Genomic DNA, 27,096 nt, shown 5'->3' with positions numbered 1-27,096 from the left:
TTTTTTGAATATGTTTTAAACATTTATAAGTCAGATATAGTTGAAGATATGAGTTTGTTTCATTTTTTCTTTCTCTTAATATTTTAAATCTTTATTTTCAAACATATTTAACTGCTCTTTATGTTCCAGTTTTATTTTATCAGAAGAAACTTGGACATGAGATCATGTTTTTATTTAATAATGAAGTCATGTAACTATAAATATCATGGGGAAATCATTTTAGATACAGTTTGATAATATTCCGATTGAGTTCTTGACTTTGTTCATGTCTGTGTGATTCTTTGACTTTCATATTTTCTGGGTGTCAGACAGTGACATGTTGGACCTGAACGTGAAAAAACAACACAGAACTTTAATGTTGAATACAAATCTCTATTCTCTTTAAAGACTGTTTTCACTGCTTATACAGAGAAATAATTTGAACTACTTTAATACAGCATTGTTTATGAAAATGTTTGCACAATTTTAAGCTTTGTTTAAAGATTCAGTTTTCATTTCTGTCAAACTCTCTCGAATTTTAATCTTAATGGTATCTTGATTTGATCTCATTTTAATCTTTATTGTATCTTTATTTGGTCCAATTTTATTCTTAATTGTATGTTTTTTTTAATACGATTTGATACACTTTATTGTCCCCTTTGGGAAGTTTGTCTTGGACTCGAGTGCTGCACACAGTAGAATCAATTAATCAAAGCACTAAAAAAAATATATCTTCATTGTATCTTTAATTGAGCTAAGTTTAATCTTTATTTAAATGTAATATTTTGAACCATTCAACTTGTTTCTAGAGAAGATTGCTTTGTTTCTGCTCGTTTAAAAGATGATTTAAAATGTCTTCAAATAATTCAGCAGGAAGAGCAAGTTCATGATTTCATGACTAAACTGTTTCTGAAGAGGTTTTTTGTGTCAATACCTCAAAGAACTTTGTCCATAGTAATCATGTATCATGTGGTGGGAAATGGAGGTTAATGATTTCAGATATAATGCCCATTAAATATTCTATCACTGTGAATAATAAGCGGGACAGGGCTCAGTTCACTTTGATCTGATTGGCTTTGTGTTTTTTTTCTGATCTGAACCCGCATTTGACAGTACATAACATATTATAACATTACTTGTTGTGTAAAAAAAAAAACATTACAGTGAAAACAGTGAAAACATGTGAGGAGCAGAGACACAGAGAGCGGAAGATAATGTTTGAATAATTCATAAAGAATTTAAATCAGAATAAATAATTATTCTGACCGGGGTTGTATGAAAATAAAAATGTGTCTCTGGTTCTACCATGTGAGAGTTCAACAGTCAGTGTAGGACGACAGAAATATGAAATACAATACTTAAAGCTCCATTAAGCCAATTTTTTTGTTTGTTACAGCACGTTATGTATTCGTCTGCCTTCTCATACTTTTGTGTTGCTATGACAACTAGGGCCCGACCGATATGGAATTTTCGGGGCCAACATCTTTCATAGATCTATGTTCAATCTGTGGAGATAGATAGATATTCACATGTATTGTGTTGATCCCTCAAATGCAGTTATCAAGCACTTGTTGAAAAGATATATAATGAAAATAAGATGGTTACTCAAATGGAAAGTAACTGTGCATGTATGTGCAGCAACGCTGGACACTCTGGAGCGTGTTAATGCCTGTTGTTATCCATATAGCGCCCTCTGCTGGTGACAGCCAGAAAGAAAACTGCTAGTGTAATTCAATAAAATCCAAATGAAATGCTATTTAACTGGTGAATAAATCGAGTAATATCGGTGCTAATCTGCGATTAAAATAGCCGATACTGATAGTAACTGGATATGCTAATATCGGCTGATATTATTGGCTGGCCAAAAATAAATGTGGTTTAATGAAATGGGCAATTTGTGAATGTACGGCACAATAAGGCACTGTTTTACACTAAACATTATAATTCAACCAGTCCAGTTGCCTTTGGATCAAGCTTCAAATTTGCCATGAGCTGGATGACTGAGAACCTACAAAGACATTATACAGCCGTGTATAGACTAAACATTATACAGCTGTTATAGACTAAATATATGAGACTTAATGATGAAACCACCTGGAAAATATGACTTTTAAAAAAAACGCTTAATGAAGCTTTAACTGCAAATCTGACAGAAATAAATTATTTCTAATAAACAACTGCAGTGACCAAAATTAGAGAGAGGGAGAGAGAGAGAGAGAGGAGAGAGAGAGAGAGAGAAACATACAGAGAGAGTGTTAGAGAGACGGTCGGGCAAACATCTGTTGTGAGCTGAAAAGACACAAAAATAAGAAACAAACTCATTAATAAGCATGCACACACACACACACAAACTGAAACACACACATTCAAACACACACACACACACACACACACAAACACATAGACACACACACACACACAAACACACACAGACACACACGTGTAAGTTATAATGAAACATCTGCGAGATTCAGGTCTTAAAGAAGCTCATCATGTGCAAAGCTTCCAACATGTGAGAACAACATTACATTGGTTCAAATGATAATTAAAATTAAAACCAAATTGAATTACTAAAACAGCAGACAGAGGCTGAAATTTCGGACTATCATTACATATTAAAAGATATAATAAACAAAAAAATGTCTGTGAGGAAGTCGTTAAGATCTGAATCCCCCCCCCTCCCCCCACCATAGTCATGGCAACCACCTGCACCTTTGGTCTGAGGTGGTAACCACAGTGACATACAAACCACAGATGAAGTCATCAGGGTAGGTGGATTATTATAACAACGATTAAGCCGCCATGTGTCATTCATCACACTCGCATACTGCAACAGCCAACAGGCTCCGAGCCTGGGGCAAGACTACACCGCCCCCCCAACTGGTCCCCCCCCCCCTCCCCCTATACTGGTCCACTGTACTGGACAGTCACCCTCCCTCCAACCCCCCATCAGATTAAGCAGACTTTCCTTCCTTTTTCTGTATTTTACTGTAAACTCCGATTTACTCAAACTCTGATCTGTTTTAATCTAAACTCTGATCTGTCTTAATCTAAACTCTGATCTGTCTTAATCTAAACTCTGATCTGTCTTACTGTAAACTCTGATCTGTTTTAATCTAAACTCTGATCTGTCTTAATCTAAACTCTGATCTGTCTTAATCTAAACTCTGATCTGTTTTAATCAAAACTCTGATCTGTCTTAATCTAAACTCTGATCTGTTTTACTGTAAACTCTGATCTGTTTTAATCAAAACTCTGATCTGTCTTACTGTAAACTCTGATCTGTTTTAATCTAAACTCTGATCTGTTTCACTCTAAACTCTGAGCTGTATCACTCTAAACTCTGATCTGTTTTACTGTAAACTCTGATCTGTTTCACTCTAAACTCTGATCTGTTTCACTCTAAACGCTGAGCTGTTTCACGCTAAACTCTGAGCTGTTTTACTGTAAACTCTGAGCTGTTTCACTCTAAACTCTGAGCTGTTATGTTGAACATTTTGAGCTGTTTTACCCTGAGCTGTCTTACTGTAAATTTTGAGCTGTTGTACTGTAAACTTTGAACATTTTTCCTTTAAAATCTGAGCTGCTATGCTGTTTGAAGGGGGAGCGTCAGTATGCTAGGCAGCAGGTTAGTAGTGTGAATGGTACATGGCAGAGCAGGTTGGCTAGCATTGTTATACTGATCCACCCACCTTAATGGGGATCCTTTAGGTGTGGCGATGCCATATCCTTTGGAGTCCAGGTTTCCTCCCACTTTCATGGTGTCACAGGGTTTCCTCTGCTCGATGTACTCGTTCATGGTGGACTCCAGCAGGTAGGCGTACTTCCCTTTGGACTTCCTTACTCGCAGGACACCCTCTGATGTTTTCTTCACAAAGACTGAAGGTTCTGCTGATTTCATGTACTGCCACATCTTGTCAAACAAGGCGATTTTGGAGCGCTACAAAAAAAGAGAGACAGACACAAAGACTGTACTAGGACTCAGTTTGTATACTACGGACACCTTTCAGTACTGGCAGTCCCTTAATTAGAGAAAACTCTATGGTATTCAGGAGTCTTCTAGAAAATTGTGTAGCGAAGACATCTTTTAGAATATTTAAAAACTCTTTTGTTGGGATACTGTTAAGCAGTGGAAATAAACCTGAACCTCCCACCATCAACTCCGATGAGGAGTCTGAAGATCCAGGGGAAGTATTGTCTAAATCCATGGCAGGATCCTTTGCTGTAGGTGGCCAGGTGTGAACGAGGTTCACCATGTAATGCTGAAGCCTCTGGACATGTTCTGTCTTTGCTGACATGCGTCTTGGACAAGTCTTGGACAGTGCTACTACTCAGCCTGTCGGGGAAAGTTTATTCTAGTGTCATGGACAGGATGCCCTGGTTTATTGTCTTACTTTATCTTAGTAAGGGTAGCTGTTGTATTCTCCTCTGTTTCATCATAAAATAAATGAAGCAAGATAAAGTTGCATATTCATCCAGCAGACATTGGGGATGAGGAGGTGCTGTAATGAATTTGTACAAGTAAACAATCAAAATGATGGACTGAGAGGAGGCAGCAGGTAAAGTTGGGAAATCACTTCCCAGACCATCAGAAGCAGATCCCCTCAATGCTGCGTCCATTCCCCTCTGTCCCCTCTCCTAGTACACCAGCATCTGCTCCTCTCCTGGTACACCAACATCTGTTCTTTTCCTGGTTTCCTGGTAATTTCTTCTGAGTTTATTACATTTAGCAAGCCTGACACTTTGCATTAGAGGTAGCTAATAAGTGACCAGAAGTCCTCACCCTAAAGAACTCCTTGGTGGATCCAGAGTCCAGGGTCCCGTATGCGATGTCGGTCTGTTTGGCCAGATCTTCAGCGCTCTCGATGGGGGAAACCATCCTCTCCACTGTCAGGAAGGCCGCCAGGTTAGCGGTGTACGAAGAGATGATGATCAGGGTAAAAAACCACCACACACCGCCCACAATCCGGCCAGACAGAGACCTGACACATAGACAGATACACACGCTGTGTCAGTCAAGGAAAACTCAGAAGAATGTGTCTTAAGATCAAGATCTCTTATATTAAACATATTGAAGATGTCTTTATCTTTATCTTACTGAACATGAACACTTGAAGAGTGCCATTAAGTGACATCATTTAAACAAGGCCACTTTCTCTGGTTTCAATGTGCTGCCAGAGTTTAAGAAAATACATATTTTGTTGTGGTTTCATACTGACCTTGGTGAGATGTCGCAACCTTGCCTCATAAAAGCCCCAAGAGAGAACCACAGGGAGTTAAAAATCCCAAACTCATTAGTAGATTCGGTCGTCAGTGGCAAAGCTCCGTCCTCTGGCTCCTCTAATGTCCACTCATAGGGGCTGAATCTGGAAACCTACAAGATCACATCACCAGTTAATTCATGTACATCAAAACACAATGCCTTACTTTGGAGGAAAGGTTTTTATTTTCTTACACAAGAATGCACTCTATTGTTTTAGAAAAAAATACTCCAGAGTCTGAGGATGCTTCACATTTAACCTCTTCAATGAAGTTGAACATTATTAAAAAATAACATATCTTTACAATAAAACCATCCTGTTTACTGTAAATGTGTGGCATATTTATACACATTATCACATAGACAGACGGACTTACCAGAAAGAGAACCACACTAACTCCTATGTATGCAAAGACGATGCACATCCAGATTTCATAGGCCAACGGGTCGAGGAAGGAGAAGACTCCTGGTTTAGATTTCTGCGGCTTCTTGATCATGATGGAGATTCCCAGAGACATGAAGGGTTTGGAGAAATCTATCACCTCCTCTCGAACCAGAGTGATCGTCAGGGGAGCGACAGCTATATCTGCTTTCTGACATAGTGACAGAGTTTAACAGTGTAAGATTTAATATGATTGATTGATTTAATTTCATTTAGAGTGTTAAACAGTCATAGTGGACTTCAGTGACGTGATGGAAACAGATTAAAAAGTTTAAGCGAGACACTTTAGGTGATGATGGAGGAGCATCAACTCTTCATCTGACTCAGCTAAACAATAAAGGTTGTTGTCCTGCAGGGTCAGGGTTTGGGACATTCACTTGCAACCTATCTTGCAAATATCCTCACCAGCCCTGACAATCAGCCACACACTGTCCTCATTGCTGACACTGCTGACCTTCACACCCTGAAAATAGTTGTGTTTTATTTAACCTGTAAGAAGTTTAGAATTGATTAAATTAAATCAGTTGTGTCTACTCCCTCTTTTCAATCTCTGAGAACATATCTGTGAATAAAGACTATATATTCAACTGTTGAGCTGTGCATAACAATTTGCACTATTTAGTTAAAAATGTGTTGACTGACACGTAAACCTGAAGAGTTAACTCTCATGACCCCTCAGAAGCCCTGCAAGTTTAAAAGGTGAAACTCAATTGAAAATTTTCAAGCAAAATAAACCCTGAAAAAAGTTTCCCTCCCTTCCTCATTCTCTGAGTGCAGTTCTGTGCAGAGTGCAGAAAGCTTTTCTCCACATTCAGATGCAAAACAAGAGCAAACTGCACAAAGCATGCTGACTTTTTGGACGTGTTTGTGCCTGAATATCATTAACACAATGTGTTTTTTGAATTAGACCTTGGGAACGGAGCAGATAGCAGGAAAAAATGGAGCGCAATTTTTGGAGCTATTACGACCACATTCAAGTCTTAGTGAATCAAGTCCTTACTGTTTAAACAAGCTCGAGGGGCATCCTTCAGCCTGACTGCTTCCCTGAACCCAGTTGCCAACATTGAATTCCTTGGCTGATGTCAGATGTCAGGCTCATAAAAAGCTCATGGTCAACTCTTAGCAGGTAGTTTGTCAGTTGCCTAACTTCAGACAGTCTTCTGGAATTAAGTTCCAAGACCAGTGCTGTGCATGGACATTTGCACTCTCCACTCCCCATTCAGACTGGGGTTTCTTCCCCACCAGTGTAAACATCCCCTATCTACACCAGGGGTCAGCAGTCAAAGCCTCCACCTTTGCCTGTAACCTGGCTTGCAACTACATCCGACTCCCATACGTTGCAGGTGGTGAGCAATCAGAACAGCAGTACCATGTAACTCATTTTAGGCTGAGCATTGGTGAGTCCTATGGGTCAAGGCCACCTGATGTTAACTTTGCATTTCCCTCCAAGGTCATATTCAAGGACAAGAGCCCCGGTCTCCCTGTTGTTGGGCAAGGTGCTGCAAAGTGCTACTTGAATGGGTCTTAAATGTCCCTGATGACAAATTATCAAAATGTAGAGAAATATACATAAAATATACATATAGCACAGTGCTCAAAAAGACCACCTCTCTATTTCACCTAACCAGCGACTTTTTGTATTTTACACCACTTTGATGCTGCTCAGGTTTCACATATAAGGGGATGAAAATAGTAGAAAATGTTTAACTCCAAAAGTTGAACTGTCCTGGTTTGTTGATGATGATGTGTGTGTGTGTGTGTGTGTGTGTGTGTGTGTGTGTGTGTGTGTGTGTGTGTGTGTGTGTGTCTTAAAATCTTACCCCATACACCAGCTCTCCAACCATACCATTCCAGATTTTGGTTTCTGCATCTCTGGCTCCATATTTGCCATCTCCCACAATCTTTAGCTGGTAACGTATCCCACAGTGCTTTGCGATTTCTGCAGCCAGGTCCACGCAATAACCTGCCATCAGTCAAAAAAAACAAAACAACATTTAAATCATCAGCAGAGACTGAACCAAGAAGTCCTCGTTACTATGGGGGCTTCACCTTTCTTAGTAAAGTAAATGTAATATTTAAATAATTCAAATAAGTAATGTAGTATTTATATTAATAGGAATAACTGAAATACTAACTTATTTTATGCAAAGTATAAGAGAACTTGTTTAATGTTATTAGATTATGGCAGCACTGTGTTATGCACACTCATATACTCATGCAACCACAGCAACACACTGTATAATATAAGCATACCTTCATAGCGATCGTTGTCTTGAAACAGCTCAGAATTTTTCTTCAGCATCACATAGGGGGCTTCCTATACAAACACACACACACACACACAAACATTTGTTCATTCTTTGCACTTTTACCATGTCACCTGACAGTTGCACACACTTGTTTTCACTTCCCTCCCTCTGCAGATACCTGGCCTTGAACATCCACCTCCTCATCTGCCTCCATGTCCTGCGTCAGCCCTGCAGATATAAACTTGACTCTCTACTCATATCAGGTTTTTTCAAGTTGTTCCTGGTTTTATTTTTTATTTTCTGTTTGAGTTCAAGTTTTGGCTTTTACCAAAACGTAGACATGCACGTGTTGATCCTGGTACCTGGTCTTCAGAATTAAACTCGCTTGACCTTCCTTTGGTTTGCATACCAACGTTCATGTTATCAGCTCAGCTCTGGTGTGTCCTGATCTTGATTCCCCTGAACTCTAAACCTCCCCAGGAGAGGTCGTGGTCTACAATGTTCATTGTCAAGGCACACTTACACTAGGCAATCCATACTGTGCCCAAGCATGTTTGACCCTCCAAAGTCCAGTTCATTTGACTAGTGTGCTCAAGCAAGCTACACTTCCTTGGCCCTGGCAAGGTTAGACGGTGTGCTTCGGCAGGGTAAGGTTTCTAATGCATAAGCACAAGCACTGGTACACAACGTGGACATGATGTAAATGAGATGGCCGTCTTGCATGATCGAGAAATCCAGGAGTGTTAGATGGCAGAATTTACTCTAATTAGGCCACAATGTAAGTAAAGTTGCAGTCCTGTTCTGTGTTGTTCTCCATTGTGCTGACTCTTAAACTGCGCTTACAACCGGATGATTTGTGTACAAGAGGTAACCATGCTCAGTCCCGGAGCAATGTGAGTGTAGGCAGTGGTGGACTGGGAAGGGGGGACAATTGTGCTTTGGCATGGTACAGGGCGACTGGGCCTAATGTGAGTGTGCCCTCAGTGGTCTAGTCTGTGAGCATCACAATGACTCAGCTGGTCATTATTCAGTTTGAAGCTCTGTCCGACATCCACTCTGCAATCAGTGTCTCTTTCTGTAAGACGTTCCTCATCACTCTGCCACTGCTCTGCTCTCTACAGTGTGTCTTTTCTAAAACAGACCCTAACCTTCAGTGATGATCATCAATCCTTCACTCAGCCGATAAACGTCTGACTGTTGAACACAAACTTGCAGAAGCACTACCTGTGTCCTCCTGACCACTGACCTCCTGATAAGTCTCAGAGCGATCTGTTAATATGACCTCTGAAGCTACTCTTGGCCAGCCTCCTGACAACCCACTTAAAGGGTCCTGTTCCCTCCATCATCCTGCCAACAGGTTCGGCTGACGCTGTCTGTTCTGTCCAGCCAGCTCATTTAATAAAAATTAATTTCTCTGTTCATTCATAACATTCAGTATCATCTACAAAAAAAAACATTTCCATGTACTGTACTTGTGTAACAGCTTGATGTTTTTAGACCATCTTTACTTTGTTGTTATTGATTAAGCTGTTTCTAATTGGCCTGCACATTCATATTAGTAATGGAGACAGAGCCGACATGTAGTCTATCTTTTTACCAGTATAGTCGACACGATGACCGTCTTGTTCTCCATCCCGCTGGTGTCATTTGGGTAGAAGTCTGACTTTGTCACCACCATCTTATCCACCTCATTCCAGTAACCGATCTAACACACACACACACACACACACACACACACACACACACACACACAAACACACACACAAAGGGAGATCATACGTCTGACACATGCGATTATGCTTTCATCTTTAACATAGCAACATGTTGCGACATGCTTAAATAATTCAATGTCTGCAACATAGCTATACAGTGACATGCTAGAATGGTTCAATATATCGGACTCATGGAGCATGATACTGTGCTTTTAATGTATCTCAAACAAAGCTAAATGCTATCATTGTAATCAAAAGACTGGGACGTAGTTAGACGTTAGCATGATGGTCGATTACCTTCACGGGTCCATTGTTCTTCAGCTCCATGACTGTCACCGAGTAATTTATTCTCTTTCCATACTGATCAAACTGGATGTTCCCTGTTAAACCATCAACACGCACCTATACACACACACACACACACACACACACACACACACACACACACACAAACAGTAGGTAGTTTAGCATGCAGTTAATGAGATTAAGAGATAAAAATTAATTTATTTCAGACCTTAGTTAACTTATTATGACTGACTTTCCTAGTTTGAACTGAACAGCAGACATGGATCAGAGTCTGTGTTCAACAATTCATCACTGCAGCATCAGCTGAAGACAGTAACCAATCAGAATGAGTCACTACAAAACAAATATAAAGAGCTGAAGACAGATGAGGAATTAAATCAGAATTATTGGTACCAGAGGAAACAGATATATAGATTATGTCTCCAGCTGCAGAGAGAATCGCTGTGAACCAGCCTCCGCTGATTAAAAGAGCTTCATCATGTCCTGCACAAAGACTAAACACAAACTGACACCAGCTCTAACAGGACTGGGTCAGTCTGTCTCATTAGACAGGAGGCCCCGCAGCTGGACTGGCCCAACAGAACCGGGACAGGACACTTCAGTCTATGTTTCAGCTTCATCATCTCCAAAACAAAGACTGACCATTCAGCTTCAACTAGACTAGGTCAGTCTACCTGAGGGTCTGATCCAGTTCTTACCTGTTTGAGGGCTCGTTCGATCTCCACCCCCTGAGCCCATGGCACTGCTGGATTAGCCAGACAGTCCCCACTGTTGCCACGACGACTCATGTCTATCCTCTGCTTGTGCAGGAAGCGAAAGGCCTCGGTCATCACATTGACAGCGTCATAGGTGAGGGCGGAGGTGTACTGAGGAGAGAAACATTCAGTGTTTAGAACTGTGTGCAGCCTGCCCAGTTCTCTTACACAACGGTCCATACATGAATACTAAAACAGTGGTTCTCTACTGGTGGGTCTGGACCAAAAAGTGGATCGAGGAGCCATTTCAGTGGGTCACAAAGCACAACTTTTCATTAAATAAATCGGATTGGTTGAAAAAATATCCATATATTCTCAGGACCCACCACAAACTCTGTCACGAGTTCTCATTACGGAGTTTGTGATGGGCCCTGAGGATAGACCAGTTGAGAACCACTGTACTAAAACGTACTATCGGGATGTACTCTGCTAACAATTTACAAGAGCATACAATGATTTCAACAAATTCATGAGATCACAGAATGGCTGTCTTTGGAAGATTTGTACTTCTAGTTCTAAAATAATCTAAAGTCCAACTTTGATTTGTATTTTCTCTTATTTGAGTCTCTCGCACAAAGGGAGGATGTGACAAAAGGAAGGAATGTTTCAAGGACTGTCCTCTTGGCCAGATTAAGTGTGAGCCTCTCTACACAAAACAAGTCAGTAATCTACTTTTATTTGAGAGGCAACCTGGGCATGTGATGGTACAGATGCAACGTAAGTAAAGTTGCTCTGTAGGGAACGATAGCTGAATTTCTTTCTGAAGAAATCAATCGGGCTTCTTTGTTGAGTGCAGGATGTCATGTCTTTACTTGTTCTGTCTTCATGCTGTCAGAAGCTTCAACTGTGACCATACTACACACTGAGGTCTGTCTTCATTAGCTACACTTGTCCTAATGGTTTTAATTGTCTAAAAATGTAAATTGTGGTTGGTGTGTTTTGTGTTTTGGATTTTGAAAATTTCAAAAAATGACCGTCACTGACCGGCCTGAAATAACTGCTTTAACAGATGTATACTGTAATAATTTCTTGGTATATGTTAAATTTTGATGATTTCCACTCCTCTTCTGGTTAAAGACTTCTATGTTTTCAACATGTCTGTCTTGTTTGGAATATTTAGATTGACTTGCTAAAAGTCTCTTTGCTAAAAGAGAAATGTTTCTGTATTTGACTGTAGTTCCAAACTTTGCAGAATCTACTCCTATCTTGAAGCAATAGACTGTCAGAGCTTTGTATTTTAATGTTTCAACAAAAATGGGCTCAAAGGTATTAATCAAAGTACTGAGTTAAACAAGAAGTAAGCACTAATATAGAGTTGATTGTTTTGATCCTTGATCAGGTCCCAGTTATCTGAACAGCTTAAATAGTTCATAATTTTCTATTAAGACTTAAAGTGATCATGCCGTCATATTTGGTCAAATAAAATCTTACTCTGATCCGCGCGTCTGCTCCAGGGTATTCCTTCTCCTCCAGAGCCTCCCATCGCTGGTCAAACTTTGCCACCACAGGATCGTCAAAATCTACGATCTGAAAGCCTGAAACATTCGCTCCTCCGTACTGGATTTTAGAGAGGTCGCCGTCTACAAAACCCTGGGACAAGACAAATAACAAGATCATTGAGACCAACAAGAATATCATCACGACCAATAATAAGATTATGAAGACCAATGACAAGATCAAACAATACATTTAAACTGGAAAACAATGATAATTTACATAGAGACAAAGGCCTTAAAAATGTCTAAAGAAGAGATTTAAAAGCAGAGACAGAGTTAGTGAACCAGATTTCAGCAGGTAGGTAATTCTCAGACTTCAAAAGCCCGATAGCAAACAGCAGCTAACCTAAACTCAGAAAGAGGACTGACAGACTAGAACCTTAATAAAAAATGTTCCTAAGCTTCTTTGGTTGACTTGTTAAAACAGAAACTCTGACAAGTACTCACCAGGTTGGCAATGATGTAGTGGTATCCTTTCACATGTCGACCTATAGTGATCACCTGGAGGCAAAAAACAGAATACGCTGTGTCAATAGCAAACACAGGAACACCTTTTCCTTTGATTTATCAATGATTTCAAAACTACGACGTTCTGGGGATGAAAGGTTTTCAATGGACAAAATCATATATTTAATTGTAGGAATATTTATGGATATATAATTCACTGAGGTGTTGTATTTAAATATATAACTCAATGCAGTATTCGTTATAGATAATTAATTAACTGCAGTGTTATTAATAAATATATAATCAACTGCAGGTTGTATATAAATATAAACTTTGCTGCAGTGTTGTGGATAATTACATAATCACTGCAGGTTTGTTCATATATTATACTACAGTGTTGTATTGGACATAAAAATAATAATCTGATAAGCCGTAGGTTGTTGCTGTTAATGAATGTTTACGTTCACTAATATTAGGAATACAGAGAGAGACTTCAACAACCTGTTCCATGATGTCTTTGACTTTGTCCTGTTCACAGTCCAGGATGATGCGTCGCTCCTTACGGATCTCCAGGTCCTAAAATAGACAAACATCAAACATCAGAACCTCTAGTGCTCCTTAAACTATCAGTCAGAGACATGACTGGGCACATGTCCGTTAATCTGTTCAATGTCAATTATGGCATTAAAGGAGCAATATGTAACTCTGACACCTAGTGTTTAAAATGGGTTCTGCAGTGCAATTTCAAAACATTGGAGAGAGCTGTCTCACAGGTTGCCGGGCCAACACAGACACAAAGAGTCATAATGGCCGCTTAAGATCTCTAATGTATTGATGTTGTAAAAAGCTGATGTTTTTGTTGTTGTTTTTTATTTTAACTTGAGTTAATTATAAACAGAATTAACTGATTAACTGTTATGGAAGGTAACGTCTTTGTTAACAGATTAAAGAATTAAACAAGTTTCCATTTACTGTTCCCTCCTCTGCAAACAAGCACTTAGGACTGGTTCCAGAGCAGGAAGAAATGTTGAACAAAACATCAGTACCGTATGTTACAACAAGAACAGAACATCAGAACCTGGAACATGTTGATAAATTAAACAGAACTTTTATACCTGGAACAAGTTGATGTGAATGAAATTAACAGAAAATTAGAACCTGGAACATATTGCTGTATAAACAGAACGTTTATACCTGGAACATCAAGTTGACATGTGTGAACAGAACATTAGGTTCTGGAGCATATTGCTGTATGAATAGAACATCAGAACCTGGAACATGTTGACATGTATGAACATAATTCAAGTACCTGGAACAGGGAGCGGTACGCCTCGTCCTTTCTCTCGTCTTTGAGGTTACCTACATTTATCGCCGTGACGACCCATTTTTTCTCTGCGGCAGTGTCCAGGATGACCTGAAGAGTTGAGAGACCTGAAACACAGGACCCAGCTTCATCAGAATCATTAGTTTTACTGAGGTGTAGAAAAATGAAATACAAGTCTTTCTTACTGCAGACTGAATGCACTGAGATCCTGGAAGGTGTTCTTCATCAAGTTAACGACATTCACAAGATGTTCAGGGGGGCTGGCACAATATAGATACACTAAGGGTACTTATACGATAAAAATCTGATTATAAATGTGAGTGTCATCCATCACACACACACATACACACACACAGTTTGTAACACAGTATCACCATCAGTTAGTCAATCTGTTCTTCAGCATTCAGTCTTACAGTCGATTAAACCTCTCCTCTCTCTCTTTTCAATACAAACACTGTTCTCACCTCTGTCACTGTCGTACAGGTACGCAAACTTCTCCCACTTGTAGTACTCCACTAAAGACACCAGTGGACCTTTGATGTCCGGCCTCATCTGCAGAACAAACTGATTCATGCCTTCAGCTGGGAATGACGGCGTGATGAAGGAGACATGCAGTGTCTCACAGAAGGACGTGATGGTGTTCACCGACTTCTTATCGTAGAAGCCAAAGATGGCGTAGACGCCTCGTGAGAACTGTGAACAAACTAAGAGAGAGAGAGATATTTTAACATTAAACAGAGAGAGGGGACCAGGACAGAACCCTGGTTGCATCCGTGCATCCCAAACTCTTGCATCTGTTTCCCTCTAACCAGAGAGGCATGGAGAGAAGCGAGGAAACGAAGTGCAGGGGAGAGGAAATGAGGAGATGAGACGTCCTTTCCTCTGTAGCGTCACATGAAGCGTCAGCTGTTTGTGGTGATGATATCAGCTGATCACCGCTGAGCTGTCAGAGTCACTTTCTTTGAACTGAGCAGATGTTTCCTCTGTGACTGCAGAGGATTGTGGGTAATGTAGGCTCAATTCCATAATTAGTGATAAAAACAAGCTGGGTGTTCAGTTTAAGTAAAGGTTAAAAACTCAACACACAACAAGATACAAACATGGATTGATTCCTCCATAAAAATGGATTATGTGGTTAGATTTTTAAAAATGTAATTATTTCAATTATTATTCAATTAAAATCAAACGTTTAAAAGTTGGAATAATTTCTCCGGTGCTGACATGTTGTCATGTTGGGATGATGATGTATTTTTTGTAACCATATTCAGAACATGTCAGGTGTGTGTCATTATGACAAAAACACTAAGCTCTCTGTGTCTGTGAACATGTTTAGAACATGTCAGGTGTGTATCAGTATGACGGTCACTCTGAGCTCTCAGTGTCTGTTGCTTTATTTAGTTGTCCTACTTTAATGACCCTGTTCTGACTCTAGAAATAAAAGCTCCATTTTCATCTCTCCCAGTAAAAAATAACATTATTCTACATAATAAATCAAATGTTCTGTGCTCAGAGGAGAAGTATATGCTGAGCCACCTCATGTCTGCACATAACCATGAACAGTAATCATGTTTTGTTCACTGCACTGTTAACAAAACTCTTCGTTTACAGTCAGAATTAAGTGCAATCAAATCACACATGCCTAAATGTTTGATTTTTTTACATTCCAGCTACACGGCAGCAGAGACTTTGACGCCTTCTGCTCTCATTGTCTGCTGCCCTTTCGCTCGCTTGATGCCTTCCTTTTTTTCTGCTGCCCTCTTTCTTGTCTGCAGGCTCATTCTGATAATGTGTTTTATCAGAGCCTAGACAGCACCAAAATAAACTCCTGATGTTGTCTGCTGTTAATTATGGTGACACAGGTCGCAGTCAAAGTGACCGTTTTCTAATGGATGTGTGATGGAGTGTTTAAACGATATGAACCAGGAGAATTCAAGGAGTCATGATTTTATGATTTCCTCCAACCTCCTTGCATGTTATCGGAGGTAAGATTGAGTCCATGTAAAGTGACTATTCACAGATTATGTGTGTATCAGGTGCAGAACAACAGAGTGTAAACAGCAGCAGAGGACTCCATGCATCCATTGCAGCACAGTGAACTTAAATAGCAAAGCTCTGAGCCCGAGGCTGTCATTACATCATGCTTCGATGAAGAGGAGTAAACTGCATGCATTGAGTCCTCAATGCTTCTACTCTGACTCTGCACATAGCTCCACACTGACACCTTCAGAATAACACCATCTCTTCATTGATTCAATTCCTATTAAGGTCTTTGGATCATTTCACTTGAACTGCTGTAACAAACACTGAGTCTTACATTCAGATGTATGTGAATTCAGTTCTCCTGGTTATAAATTGAACTGATCACTGTTGAGTGGGCTGAAAAAAAATGTGACTTGTGGAACATTTATCACATAATCCCGCACACTACACTGCTCAGAATCACACATTTATTAAAACTGAAAAGTTGTGAATTTCTTTTAATAAATTGGTGATGCCAAGCAAGAGAAGTGTGCATGATTTTTTCTTTTCAAGGTGATAGTTTGATGTCCTATGCACCTTCTTCATGAGATAGTTGGATGTGCAAACACCTCCTTTGGGACATTTTAAACTGAAATTGTATCCAGTGTACTGGTTTAAGGATAAATGAAACAAAAAATGAAGTTATTTACCTGTGACACATTAATAAATGCCCTCTTTGTTAGCTGATGAAATTCTCACTCTTCTCCAAGTTTCTCTCGCTCTTATTTCACTTTTAGCCTCTTTGTCTTATTTACCACATGTAATCCCCTTAATCTTTTTCATGTTTGAACTTTCCCTTGAGTCACGTGTATCATAACCATTTGGCTGAGCCTGTTAAAAACTGTTTCCCGCTTCTTTTGTTGGAGAGTGTTTGATTATTGATGAGTTATCCTGATGAGGTAAGTGAGCAGCTCCAGTTCATCAGATTCTGTTTTCACAGACCACCATGAGGAGCAGCACTGATCAACAGTTAGACTATAGAGACGTTCTACAGATCCTCTAAGGAGGATGTTCTGAGGCCGGCTAAGGACCATCACATATCCTCTCTATGTCCAGTGAACACAGCGTTTCACAGGTAAGGAAAGTAAGTTAGCATGCGGCAACACAGACAGTGAGCAGGTAAGAATACAGTTGGTGCATTATAACATGTATGTAGGGATACTACATATACTGTGGCAGCATATAAAGTGTACATAATATTATTTATGGCCGAGAGAGTAAAGTGTCCAACTAGGAGTCTGGACTGAAGGATGGAGCCTCTTTTCTTCCGGTGCTGCAGGACTGGATCCTTAACATCATGAAACCAAACCTCTAAAGAGTACGTGTTGTTTTCTCCTGTTGTCATGCAGCGTATTCAAAGTGAACTTCAGATCATCTGATGAAGATGTTCCTTTATTGTTCGTGATCAAGATGTCAAAGTGTTTCTGATGGTATGCCAGGTTTGATTTTCAGAGTCGGTTTCATTCATGAATAAATAATTAAACAAAGGAATAACTAACAATGACAAAATGAGAAAGTTCACAATTAATTCAATATGAAGATTTAAATAATCTGTAGAAATCAGATGAGAGACACAAACAGAAAAGAATGAAAAATAATCTTTATATAAAGTATATCAACTGTCTGTACATTTACACGATCAGTTATTGTGTCCATAATAATATTTATATGAATGAAAGTAAAACTTACAGCAGTTTGTGACCGCGAAGCTGTTAGCCACCTCCAGATTATCGATGTGAGGAGTCAGTCTGAAATCTGTCATCCCAAACTGAACCATGCCGACCCTGAATGCACTGTACTCCTGATCGGCCCCCCGAGGGAACAACCCACCTGGGAGAGAGAGAGAGAGAGAAAGAGAGAGAGAGAGAGAGAGAGAGAGAGAGAGAGAGAGAGGGGGAGAGAGAGGGAGAGATAGAGAGAGAGAGAGAGAGCGAGAGAGAGCGAGAGAGAGAGGGAGGGAGAGATAGAGATAGAGAGAGAGAGAGAGAGAGAGAGGGGGAGAGAGAGAGGGAGAGATAGAGATAGAGAGAGAGAGAAAGAGAGAGAGAGAGAAAGAGGGAGAGATAGAGAGAGAGAGAGAGAGAGAGAGGAAGAGACATAGAGAGAGAGAGAGAGAGAGAGAGAGAGAGAGAGAGAGAGAGAGAGAGAGAGAGAGCATTTATCAAAACTACTGGCAAACTGATCAGCCTCAGGACTCAGCTTAGAGGGAAAAAGAGGTGAAATGTCTTTCTTACGGAGATGATTTATCACAAACAGAATGAGGAATACAAGAACTTTGAAATATCCTCCACATTTTTTGTAAAAACTTGAAAATCAATGTGTATCTCGATAAACTAAAATCATGATAATCCAAAAGAAAGCAAGATCACAAAGCAAGAAATATCAACTGAATTTGGAGACACAATATCAAACCATACAGTGGAGTACACTTATCTGGGCCTAATTATCACTGCCTCAGGACATTTTGTTCAGGCTGTGACTTCATTGGCTGATAGAGCTCATAGAGCTTATTACAGCATAAAATTTGTCTAAATTAAATGCCTCAATAAGGATTTGGCAAAAAAAAATGTCAGTGTCATTGAGCTGATCAAATCAGTGATGTTGGCAAAGCAGTGAGTAGGTCTCCAACCAATACCACGACCAAACGAGAGATTTTGAAATATTAGCATCCAACCTGAGATACAGGAATTATAATACACTAATTACTAAAAACCCTCATGCAGAGGCCCGGGTTTGAGTCCAACCTGTTGCTCTTTTCCTGCATGTCATTTCTCACTTTCTCTCCCCAGTTTCTGACTCAACCCACTGTCCTGTCTCTAAATAAAGGCATAAAAAGCCCAAAATTAAACCTTAAAAATATATATTTTTGTACATGGTAACAATGCGATGTCAAATGTTGATATTTTTATAGTCAGGGAGAAGAAACGTCTATAAAATGATCATTAGAATACAGGGTTAGGGTCAGTCATTGTCTCATCATCATGTGTACACATGCGAGAAGATTTAGAGTTTAATGTTGTTGTTAGTATTTGTATTATTATTTTTATTATTCACTGTTTGCGTCGAGATGCAGAATCTGTGAAATATCTGAGAAAATGTAATGTATCTATTGAACTGCAGACTCCTCTCTCTCTCTCTCTCTCTCTCCCTCGTCTCTATATATATAAATATATATATATATTTTTTTTAAGGCATAATATTTCAATTTAAGGTTAAAGTTAGGATCAAAGGATCAAACCCAGGATTGCCAGTTGAGAAAGGAAATCGATATCAATTTTAAAAAATGTACCTCAGCTGAGTGGAAGAGCTCGTTGTGGATTTGGCAGAATGAGGTCATATTTCCACACACTCGATCTTTGGCCCTGAGCAGAGCGGCTGAGGCTTCAGAGGTGGGGGGGGGGGGGGGGGGGTTATTAGCTTCATGCTCACTTCTGCCTTCAGAAACACTTTAAATAATCAAATGTTCACTCTTTCAGGATGTCACGGCAGCTCCTTTCATGGCAGCTGTCAGTCAAAGTTACAGGACTAATCTTTTATTGTATTTCATCCTCCTTGAGGCAAACCTCCACAAATACATTTAATTAAAAGCTGATACTTAAAAAAATAATCATATCCAGTTAGTATACTGTCAGGGGATTTATCAGCTGACTGATAAACAGACAAAAGAGTGCCCCCTGTGTCACATCCCCCACTGTGAGTAGGTATATACATAGTATATGAAATTAAGATTAAAGATGTATATTCAAGAATTTAAAAATAATAGATTAATAGTAATTGAAATGCTTAAGATAAATAGTTAAACTACAGATATGCATTATTTAATTAAAAAATATAGATAAATAATGAAGTTCAAACATCTGACATAATAAAATTATAAAGAATATAGGACAATAATCACTTTAAAAAAATATATATATATAATTACATTAAATATTAGAGATACATAATTAAGTTAAAAACTATAGATATTAAGTTAAATGTGAAGTTATAAAAGACAAAAGCCTCCTCAGGACCAGGTCAGGTGTTCTGTTTCTATGGCAACAGGTAAAGGGAGTCATGCTCATGGCATGGAAACTAAACACACACCTCAGTGAAACACCCTGTGTGTTCATACTGATGATCAGAAATAAACTCTCACACACACACACACACACACACACACACACACACACACACACACACACACACACACAGTCCTCTCTGATGTTATTGAAACACTCAGAGCTCCCACTCAGTTTATCATCCACTTCAAGTTAGACTGCAGAGCTCCGATTCTCTCGAATCAGTTTTTTTACTTTATATTTATATATTTCATAACTAATTGTTATTCCCCCACGCTGTAAACCTAGGGGAAACACTGTATTCTAAAATGATCTAATCATGTTTTTGTTTATTTGTTTTTTTTGTTACGAGGGCTATCAGCATTACCGTAACTACTTAGGAAGGTAGAATGTGTAACTTTTTGATCCAGTAGATGTCGCCCTTGAGCACCAGCATGAAACCAAAACAAACTTCTGTTTGGTGACACCTCCGCTATGAAGCCTCCGTTCTCCTCCAGCAGCACACCTCCAACCCCTCTCCACTCACGTTCCCAGGAAGGAGTTACCGAATAGAACACACCATAATAAGGCACCATTAAGTACAAGCGGCGGACATTAATTTACACAGAATGACCGAGATCTAAAGACACAGCCAAATTAGCAGTGAGTAGGCTGTGTTCTTCTTCTTTTCTTTAGTCTTTGACTAAAACAGCTTTATACTCAAGGCCGTCCCGTCCGTGTAAAGATGTAAACACAGCCCGACAACAACACAGCCAGCGGGACTCGAGCTTCTCACTCAATGTAGACAGTCATGACTCAGAGAGACATTCACAGGATAGACTTGATTTCTGGTGTATTTATGTGTAAAATGTCACACATTCTTCCTTGAATCACAATTCATTAAAGTCCCCATGAAATCGAACTTCAAGAATATCTAACTGCTGTGTGACGTATTTCCAACTCAAACGAAAGAACCAATCACAAGATGGAGGCGGGACATAACGTTGGGATGGATTTGATTGGATCGTTAGCTTTAACAAAGCTTTTGAATTGGTCAGGAAAAAAATGGTAAAGTGCCGGTAAGTGCAGGATGAGTCATCAGACATTTTAAACCTTTTACGAGTTTGAAATAATGCATTCTTTTTTTTTATTGTGAATAATTAGCACGCTATCTTGTCCCTTTAGGCACACAGGTAATGACAGAAACTTAACCAGGGAAAAAGGAAGTTGTTCAAAAACTAAATAAAACAGCTCAAAAGAACACTTAAGAGGGGCGCTGGTGGAACAGTGGTTAGTGCGCGCACCCCATGTACGGAGGCTGTAGTCCTCCAAGCAGGCTGCCCGGGTTCTTATCCAACCTGTGGCTCCTTTCCCGCATGTCATTCCTCACTCTTTCCCTGATTTCCGACTCTGTCCACTGTCCTATCTCTAAAGTAAAGGCACAAAAAGCCAAAAAATTAATCTTAAAAAAATAAGAACGCTTAAAAAATTTAAAATGTTTGATGTCATAAGTTGGATATCACTCTTGACTCGTCAGCTGAGCTGTCTTAGAGTTTTTTAAAGTGAAATGAGTTGTTCACAGATGCAGCAGTGTCATGCCATGATAAATAAATAAATGAATGCATTCATATTGGACCTTAAATCACATCTTCGACTAAAGAGTTGATTCTAACATCATGTCTTCCTGTTTTTGTTAATATTTTCTATTAAAATGTTTTTATGCTGTTTTAATTCTGTCTCTTTCCTCAACTAAGGAGTCATCTCTAAAAAGCTCCACACTGAGCTTGGGCATTTTTTCATAATTTTTACTTTGCTTATTCAATAAGTTATTTCTTAAAGGCTTTATATGCGATTTTTTGATCCAGCAGATGTCGCCCTTGAGCAAGAGCATGAACGCAAAACAACTTGCGGTGCATGGTTGTGTTAGCATGCTAATGCTAGCGATCTTTATTATGCTCGTATCTTCACACTGCATGTAAATTTACCCAAAATGAGCGTGATCAAGAAACGCAGTTAAGGAGTGAGTACAGTATGTTATTCTTCTTTTCTCTAGTCCCTCAATTAAACAACTTTTATACGTGAGGGGAGGAGTCAGCCGGCCATCCCGGCGATGTAAACAAACAGAAAATATGACTCGGAAAACTCGGAAAACATCACAGACAGTGGGACTCGGGTGTTACACTCATTGTAGACAGTCATTACTCACAGAGTTATTTTCAGAGGATATACTTGATTTCTATTATATTTAAGTGTGAAAAATCGCATATACAGCCTTTAAATCAGTGGTTCTCAAATGGTAGGACTCAAGACCCGAAAGTGGGTCGCGGAGCCAGTTTCATTGGGCCGCGAACATGTGCCTGGACTAAAAATTGTTGCAAAAAATCTAAGATTAGCTTTCTTTGGCACATTTTGTTTGGTCTGAGGCCAAAACTGCACTTCTTTTCATTAAATAAATCTGAGTGGTTAACACATTTCAGGAATTTGGGGCATGATATCCGTTTAAGGAGGTGGTGGGTCCTGAGGCTAGAACCACTCTTTTAAATCATCCAAAACTACATGGACATCTGAAGGTGGAGGTCATGGCTGTACTGACCGATCATCACAATCTGTCCACATCCAACAAGAAAATAAATCTTTATAAACCCAACATTTGCGCAGGAGGAGAGCGTCACGATCACACAGGAGTGAGACAAAGACACAAAGAAGATAAAAGATGTTAAATAATGGAGAACAACGTGACAGTAAAAACTGCAAGGCAGAAAGGAACATTATTTTTTCATTTACTTTTTGCTTCCAACACTTTTTCCTCTCATGAATTTGTGTTTGGTCGTCTGTTATTATGCAACAAATGTTTTCCATTTTGTATGTAAAACTGTGTGTACTCTCCTGTGAGGTGTGCTGTAATTGAACATTTGTTTTGTTTTTTGTTTGTTAGGATTACAGATTAAATGGAGCTTCTGTGCTGCATATTTACAAAGAATATAATGCTGATATGTTGATTAAAGTCCATTGTCCTAATTTAATAACTTCAATAAATAAAATAAATACAAAATAACTAAAGTCCATAAATATGTTGTCACACACACACGCACGCACACACACACACACACACACACACACGCACGCACACGCACACGCACACACACACACGCGCACACACACACACACACACACACACACACACACACACACACACACACACACACACACACACACACACACACACACACACACACAGTCCTCTCTAATGTTATTGAAATACTCAGAGCTCCCACTCAGTTTATCATCCACTTCAGGTTAGACTGCAGAGCTCCGATTCTCTCTCATCAGTTTGTTATTTCTTTATTTAAATATTTTACAATTTATTGTTTATTGTTTATATTCTAAAATAATCTCATCATGTTTTTGTTTATATTTCTTTATTATTAAAAGGGCTACAGTATCAGCGTTAACTACTTAAATCACAATTAAAGAAAGTCGTCATGAAACAGAACTTCAAGAGTATCTAACTGGCGGGTCATGACGTATTTCCAAATGAAACCGGATAGAAGAACCAATCACAGAATAGAAGGCGGGACATAACGTTGGGATGAGCTTGGTCGGAAAAAATTGTAAAGTGCCGGATGAATCAAAAAAATGACCATAGGTGAAATCCCCTTAGACTATTAAAAATGCTGTTTCAAGTTTCATGTTTTCATGTTTTCATGTACGATCACTGTTGATGACCTCATGAACAGTTTGACTCTTTAAAGCAGAATGAATAAAGCATGAAGAGACCGGGCTGGACACGTCTTTATCTCCAGGACAACTTCACCCTAAACTCACTGATAAACTGAAAAATATTGAAGAGTTAAATCGATCAGTAAGTGTGGATCACTGGTCATACTGTAGTCATGTCTGCCAGTCAACAACGGTTATCAACGTAGTGAGTCCTCTCAGAGTTTACTGATCCAACATTAAGAGCTCTACATAAGAGGACGGGATGGAGCTCACAGCATGAGACCCATCAGAAAATGAACAAGTTTACTGTCAGCAGAGCGACTTGATTTACACATTTTATAGAACTACAGTATTAAAGGAAGATGAAAGGACTAAATACAGCAATGGTACTGGCACTCAGAGTTAACGTTAGAACTACCTGACGAATCACTAACCTCCAACCACCAATCCAGCTTCAGAGTCAAAACTCAGGTGAGACCAGAGCCACGCCTGAGCACCAACAGCCCTGAAGATCTAAGCCGTTAGACCATCACAGACTCCCATGTCCCTGAGGGAGATAACACTCTGCTTTTCCCCCCTGAGGATGATGCATCACTCGTTAACACTCTGTAACACTTTGTAACTTTATCTCCCCGAGGAATCTCTGCTGTTCACTTACAAAACAAAGACAAAAACGTCTCCTCCTCACCTTAACCCTACCATCCAGGTCTACACTCCCTCCCGCCCACTATACGCTCTGCCAATGAAAGGCTTCTGATCCAACCTTCACAACAGGGCACCAGGTCACTAGCTAGACTATATCCTCTGTCACCCCGTGGTGGCGGAACTAACTCCCAAACCCATACGATCTGCTGAGTCCATTTGCACCGTTAAGAAAAAGCTAAAGACCCAGCTCTTTCATGAACTATGCACCTGATGATGACGATGATGTTATTTAGGATGGTTTTGCAACTGTGTGTCCGATTAGACTTCAAGCTGTTTGTTTGCTCTGACTGACGTTGTTTCCTCCTTTCTAGATCCTTGCTTGTGTTGTACTTACTCTCTGTTTATAAAAACACCAGGGGACACATAAAGCAACAGAGGGCGTATGAACCGTAGACTGTAACTATTAATGGACGCAGCATGAGTGACGTCAACCATCTGTTAGGGCAGGGAGCTCATCGGCAGCATCCGCCATGCTGGAAATGCTGTCTGACCCAAACTTTCAGTCGACCTAACGACAGGCTGAGAGCCGGAGCTGAGGCGGGTTTTAAGCCTCTTGACAAACCGTTACATCGCGCCCACCTGTCAATCAGGTCAGTGGACTATGGCTAAAACATCAAAACAGAGCCATGAAAAAATTCACCCCCGTATGTGTGCCAGTGATGACAATAACCTATTTAGTTATTTATTCATGCTGTACAAACAGCTTTTTTGCCTGTTGTGTGTATGTGACTTCTGGTGTTCCTTGATCCAGCCTCAAGCAGACACTCGACGAACTGCAGGATTTTGGACTTCTGCATTGGCTTCATTTTCTGGGGGGTATTTACTGTTATTTGCTACCACTTACAGTGGGATGTTTAAGAAATGGCGGCTTGTGTTCAACCAGTCAACACTGACGTACAGACCTATCACCATGCACTTACATCACTCAAAGTCCCTCTTATGCTCGGAGAGTACTGAAGCAGGAGTTAAAAAGGTTCCTCTAAACGGGGATCTGGGCACTTAAAAAGTTCATAGCGTAGTTCTTGCTGTGTGGAATCAATAAAAAACAGTTCCTAGAACTATGAAAAAGTTCCTGCGATACAAAAACGCCTATGGTCAGATGCAAAGGCTGTAGATGGAAACTTTTCTGTAAGCGCCAGGTGAGGTGTTGTTTTTGGTTTTATTGGTCAAAATATATCACGAAGATCCCACAAACATCAGTTGTTGTCAATAGGACTGTCATCATAATCATCAACACGCCCACAAACACACACATCAGAGTCTCCTCCGCACACCGCCACGTCCTGCAGAAACATCTTAACGTGTCAGCAGCTTTTATGTAAAATAAGAAATAAAACATGACAGGTGCTGCAGGAAACACTGACTTGTTGTATTCTATACAACAGAGAAACAAACTGACTGAAAGTCTCTTTATCACATTAAATATTTAATATTTCTTTATATAAAAGCCTTTTATGTAAATCTGATGGAGGCTGAATCTGGACCTCTCAGGGTTCACTGGATTTCTACACCTTCATCCCCACAGAGACAGAGATCGGATCAGGATCGGAATACCTGTCCAGCTGTGGACCTGTAAACATCTTTACAATGTGTGCACGCACACGCACGCGCCACACACTGCACTGCCAGAAGGGGGGGGGGGGGGGGGGAATGGCACATGCACAAATATAAAAGATGAAAATGTGACATAATTAGAGCACTGCAGCAGCGGGAGGAGGCCTCCGAGAGACGAGGAGGAGCGCGAGAAGGAGGCCCGCAGCGGGAGCGAGATGAGGCAGAGGAGGAAGAGGAGACAGAGGAGGAAGAGGAGAAGAAGACAGATTGGTACCGGACAGCCAGAATAACCGTGACACACCGATGGAGGGATGTGGAGGATGATGACGAGGATTAAGGTCTTACCTATTTGCACGCTCGGGGACCCGCACAGCGCCTCGCGCCATAAGAGCGTCACCACAAACAGCAGCTTCATGTTTTCACGCGACCTCACAGCATCAACGGCTCCGCTTTTTACCGAATCATCACCTCCCTCACACACCGCGCGAGCTCATGGCGTCGGTCCAGCTCCGCTCACAGCTCGAGCTCTGCAGATGCCTTGCACTCTCCTTACAGGCGCGTGCACGGCTGCTGCTGCTGCTGCTGGACGGCGCGCGCCGAGGATTGTCAAGGAATACCGATGAGGTACGAGAGAGACCGAGAGGAGCCGAGAACTTAACGGAGATAAACGAGATGCCGAGGAGAAGTGGAAAAGGGGAGGGGAAGAACGAGAAGGGATAGAGGAGACAGGAGGAGGGAGAAGAAGAAAAGGATGAGGAGGAGATGATTTTCTCTAAATAAAATAATCAATACCGGATCGCATGTGTCATTTCACCTGACAGGGGTGTCTGGAAAAAATTGCTCAAACACATATGAAGTTAGAGTCATATAGGCTACAGTATCTATAGGCCTACATCCTACATGTCATATAGGCCTATACATTAGAGCCAATATATGCAGAGTTAATGTTTCTGCCGTAGTGGGGGGGGGAGTGTGTGTGTGGGGCGGGGGCAATGATTCAGTCTATTGAATCTTTAGTTTCGATTATTGAATCTTAAAGTTTCATCGTCTGATCTTTGAGGAAGATTTTTGATCGATTCGGCTAAATG

At 40.2% G+C, this 27,096-nt stretch overlaps 1 protein-coding gene across 4 annotated transcripts in view; it reads right to left on the bottom strand.

Moving 5' to 3' along the window:
- LOC132986774 (glutamate receptor 2-like) overlaps positions 1-26,527 on the bottom strand; it is a 42,286-nt gene extending 15,759 nt beyond the window's left edge. For all 4 annotated transcript variants that reach the window (XM_061053411.1, XM_061053420.1, XM_061053391.1 and 1 more), the window contains exons 1-16: positions 26,354-26,527; positions 17,679-17,819; positions 14,435-14,674; positions 13,956-14,077; positions 13,148-13,222; positions 12,647-12,700; positions 12,135-12,293; positions 10,647-10,814; positions 9,940-10,044; positions 9,528-9,635; positions 7,935-7,998; positions 7,502-7,644; positions 5,617-5,832; positions 5,199-5,353; positions 4,763-4,961; positions 3,672-3,919 (exon numbers count right to left, since the gene is read on the bottom strand). In XM_061053411.1, coding sequence (XP_060909394.1) covers positions 3,672-3,919; positions 4,763-4,961; positions 5,199-5,353; positions 5,617-5,832; positions 7,502-7,644; positions 7,935-7,998; positions 9,528-9,635; positions 9,940-10,044; positions 10,647-10,814; positions 12,135-12,293; positions 12,647-12,700; positions 13,148-13,222; positions 13,956-14,077; positions 14,435-14,674; positions 17,679-17,819; positions 26,354-26,423 — 2,267 coding nt within the window. In that variant the 5' untranslated portion in view covers positions 26,424-26,527. The remainder of the gene's footprint in view (positions 1-3,671; positions 3,920-4,762; positions 4,962-5,198; positions 5,354-5,616; positions 5,833-7,501; positions 7,645-7,934; positions 7,999-9,527; positions 9,636-9,939; positions 10,045-10,646; positions 10,815-12,134; positions 12,294-12,646; positions 12,701-13,147; positions 13,223-13,955; positions 14,078-14,434; positions 14,675-17,678; positions 17,820-26,353) is intronic.
- Positions 26,528-27,096: the final 569 nt, after the last annotated feature.

The sequence above is a fragment of the Labrus mixtus genome, chromosome 2 (genome assembly GCF_963584025.1).
Source record: "Labrus mixtus chromosome 2, fLabMix1.1, whole genome shotgun sequence".
NCBI classification, from domain to species: Eukaryota; Metazoa; Chordata; class Actinopteri; order Labriformes; family Labridae; genus Labrus; species Labrus mixtus.
Note: the sequence above shows the minus strand (reverse complement) of the source record. Positions and strands in the feature narration are given on the sequence as shown.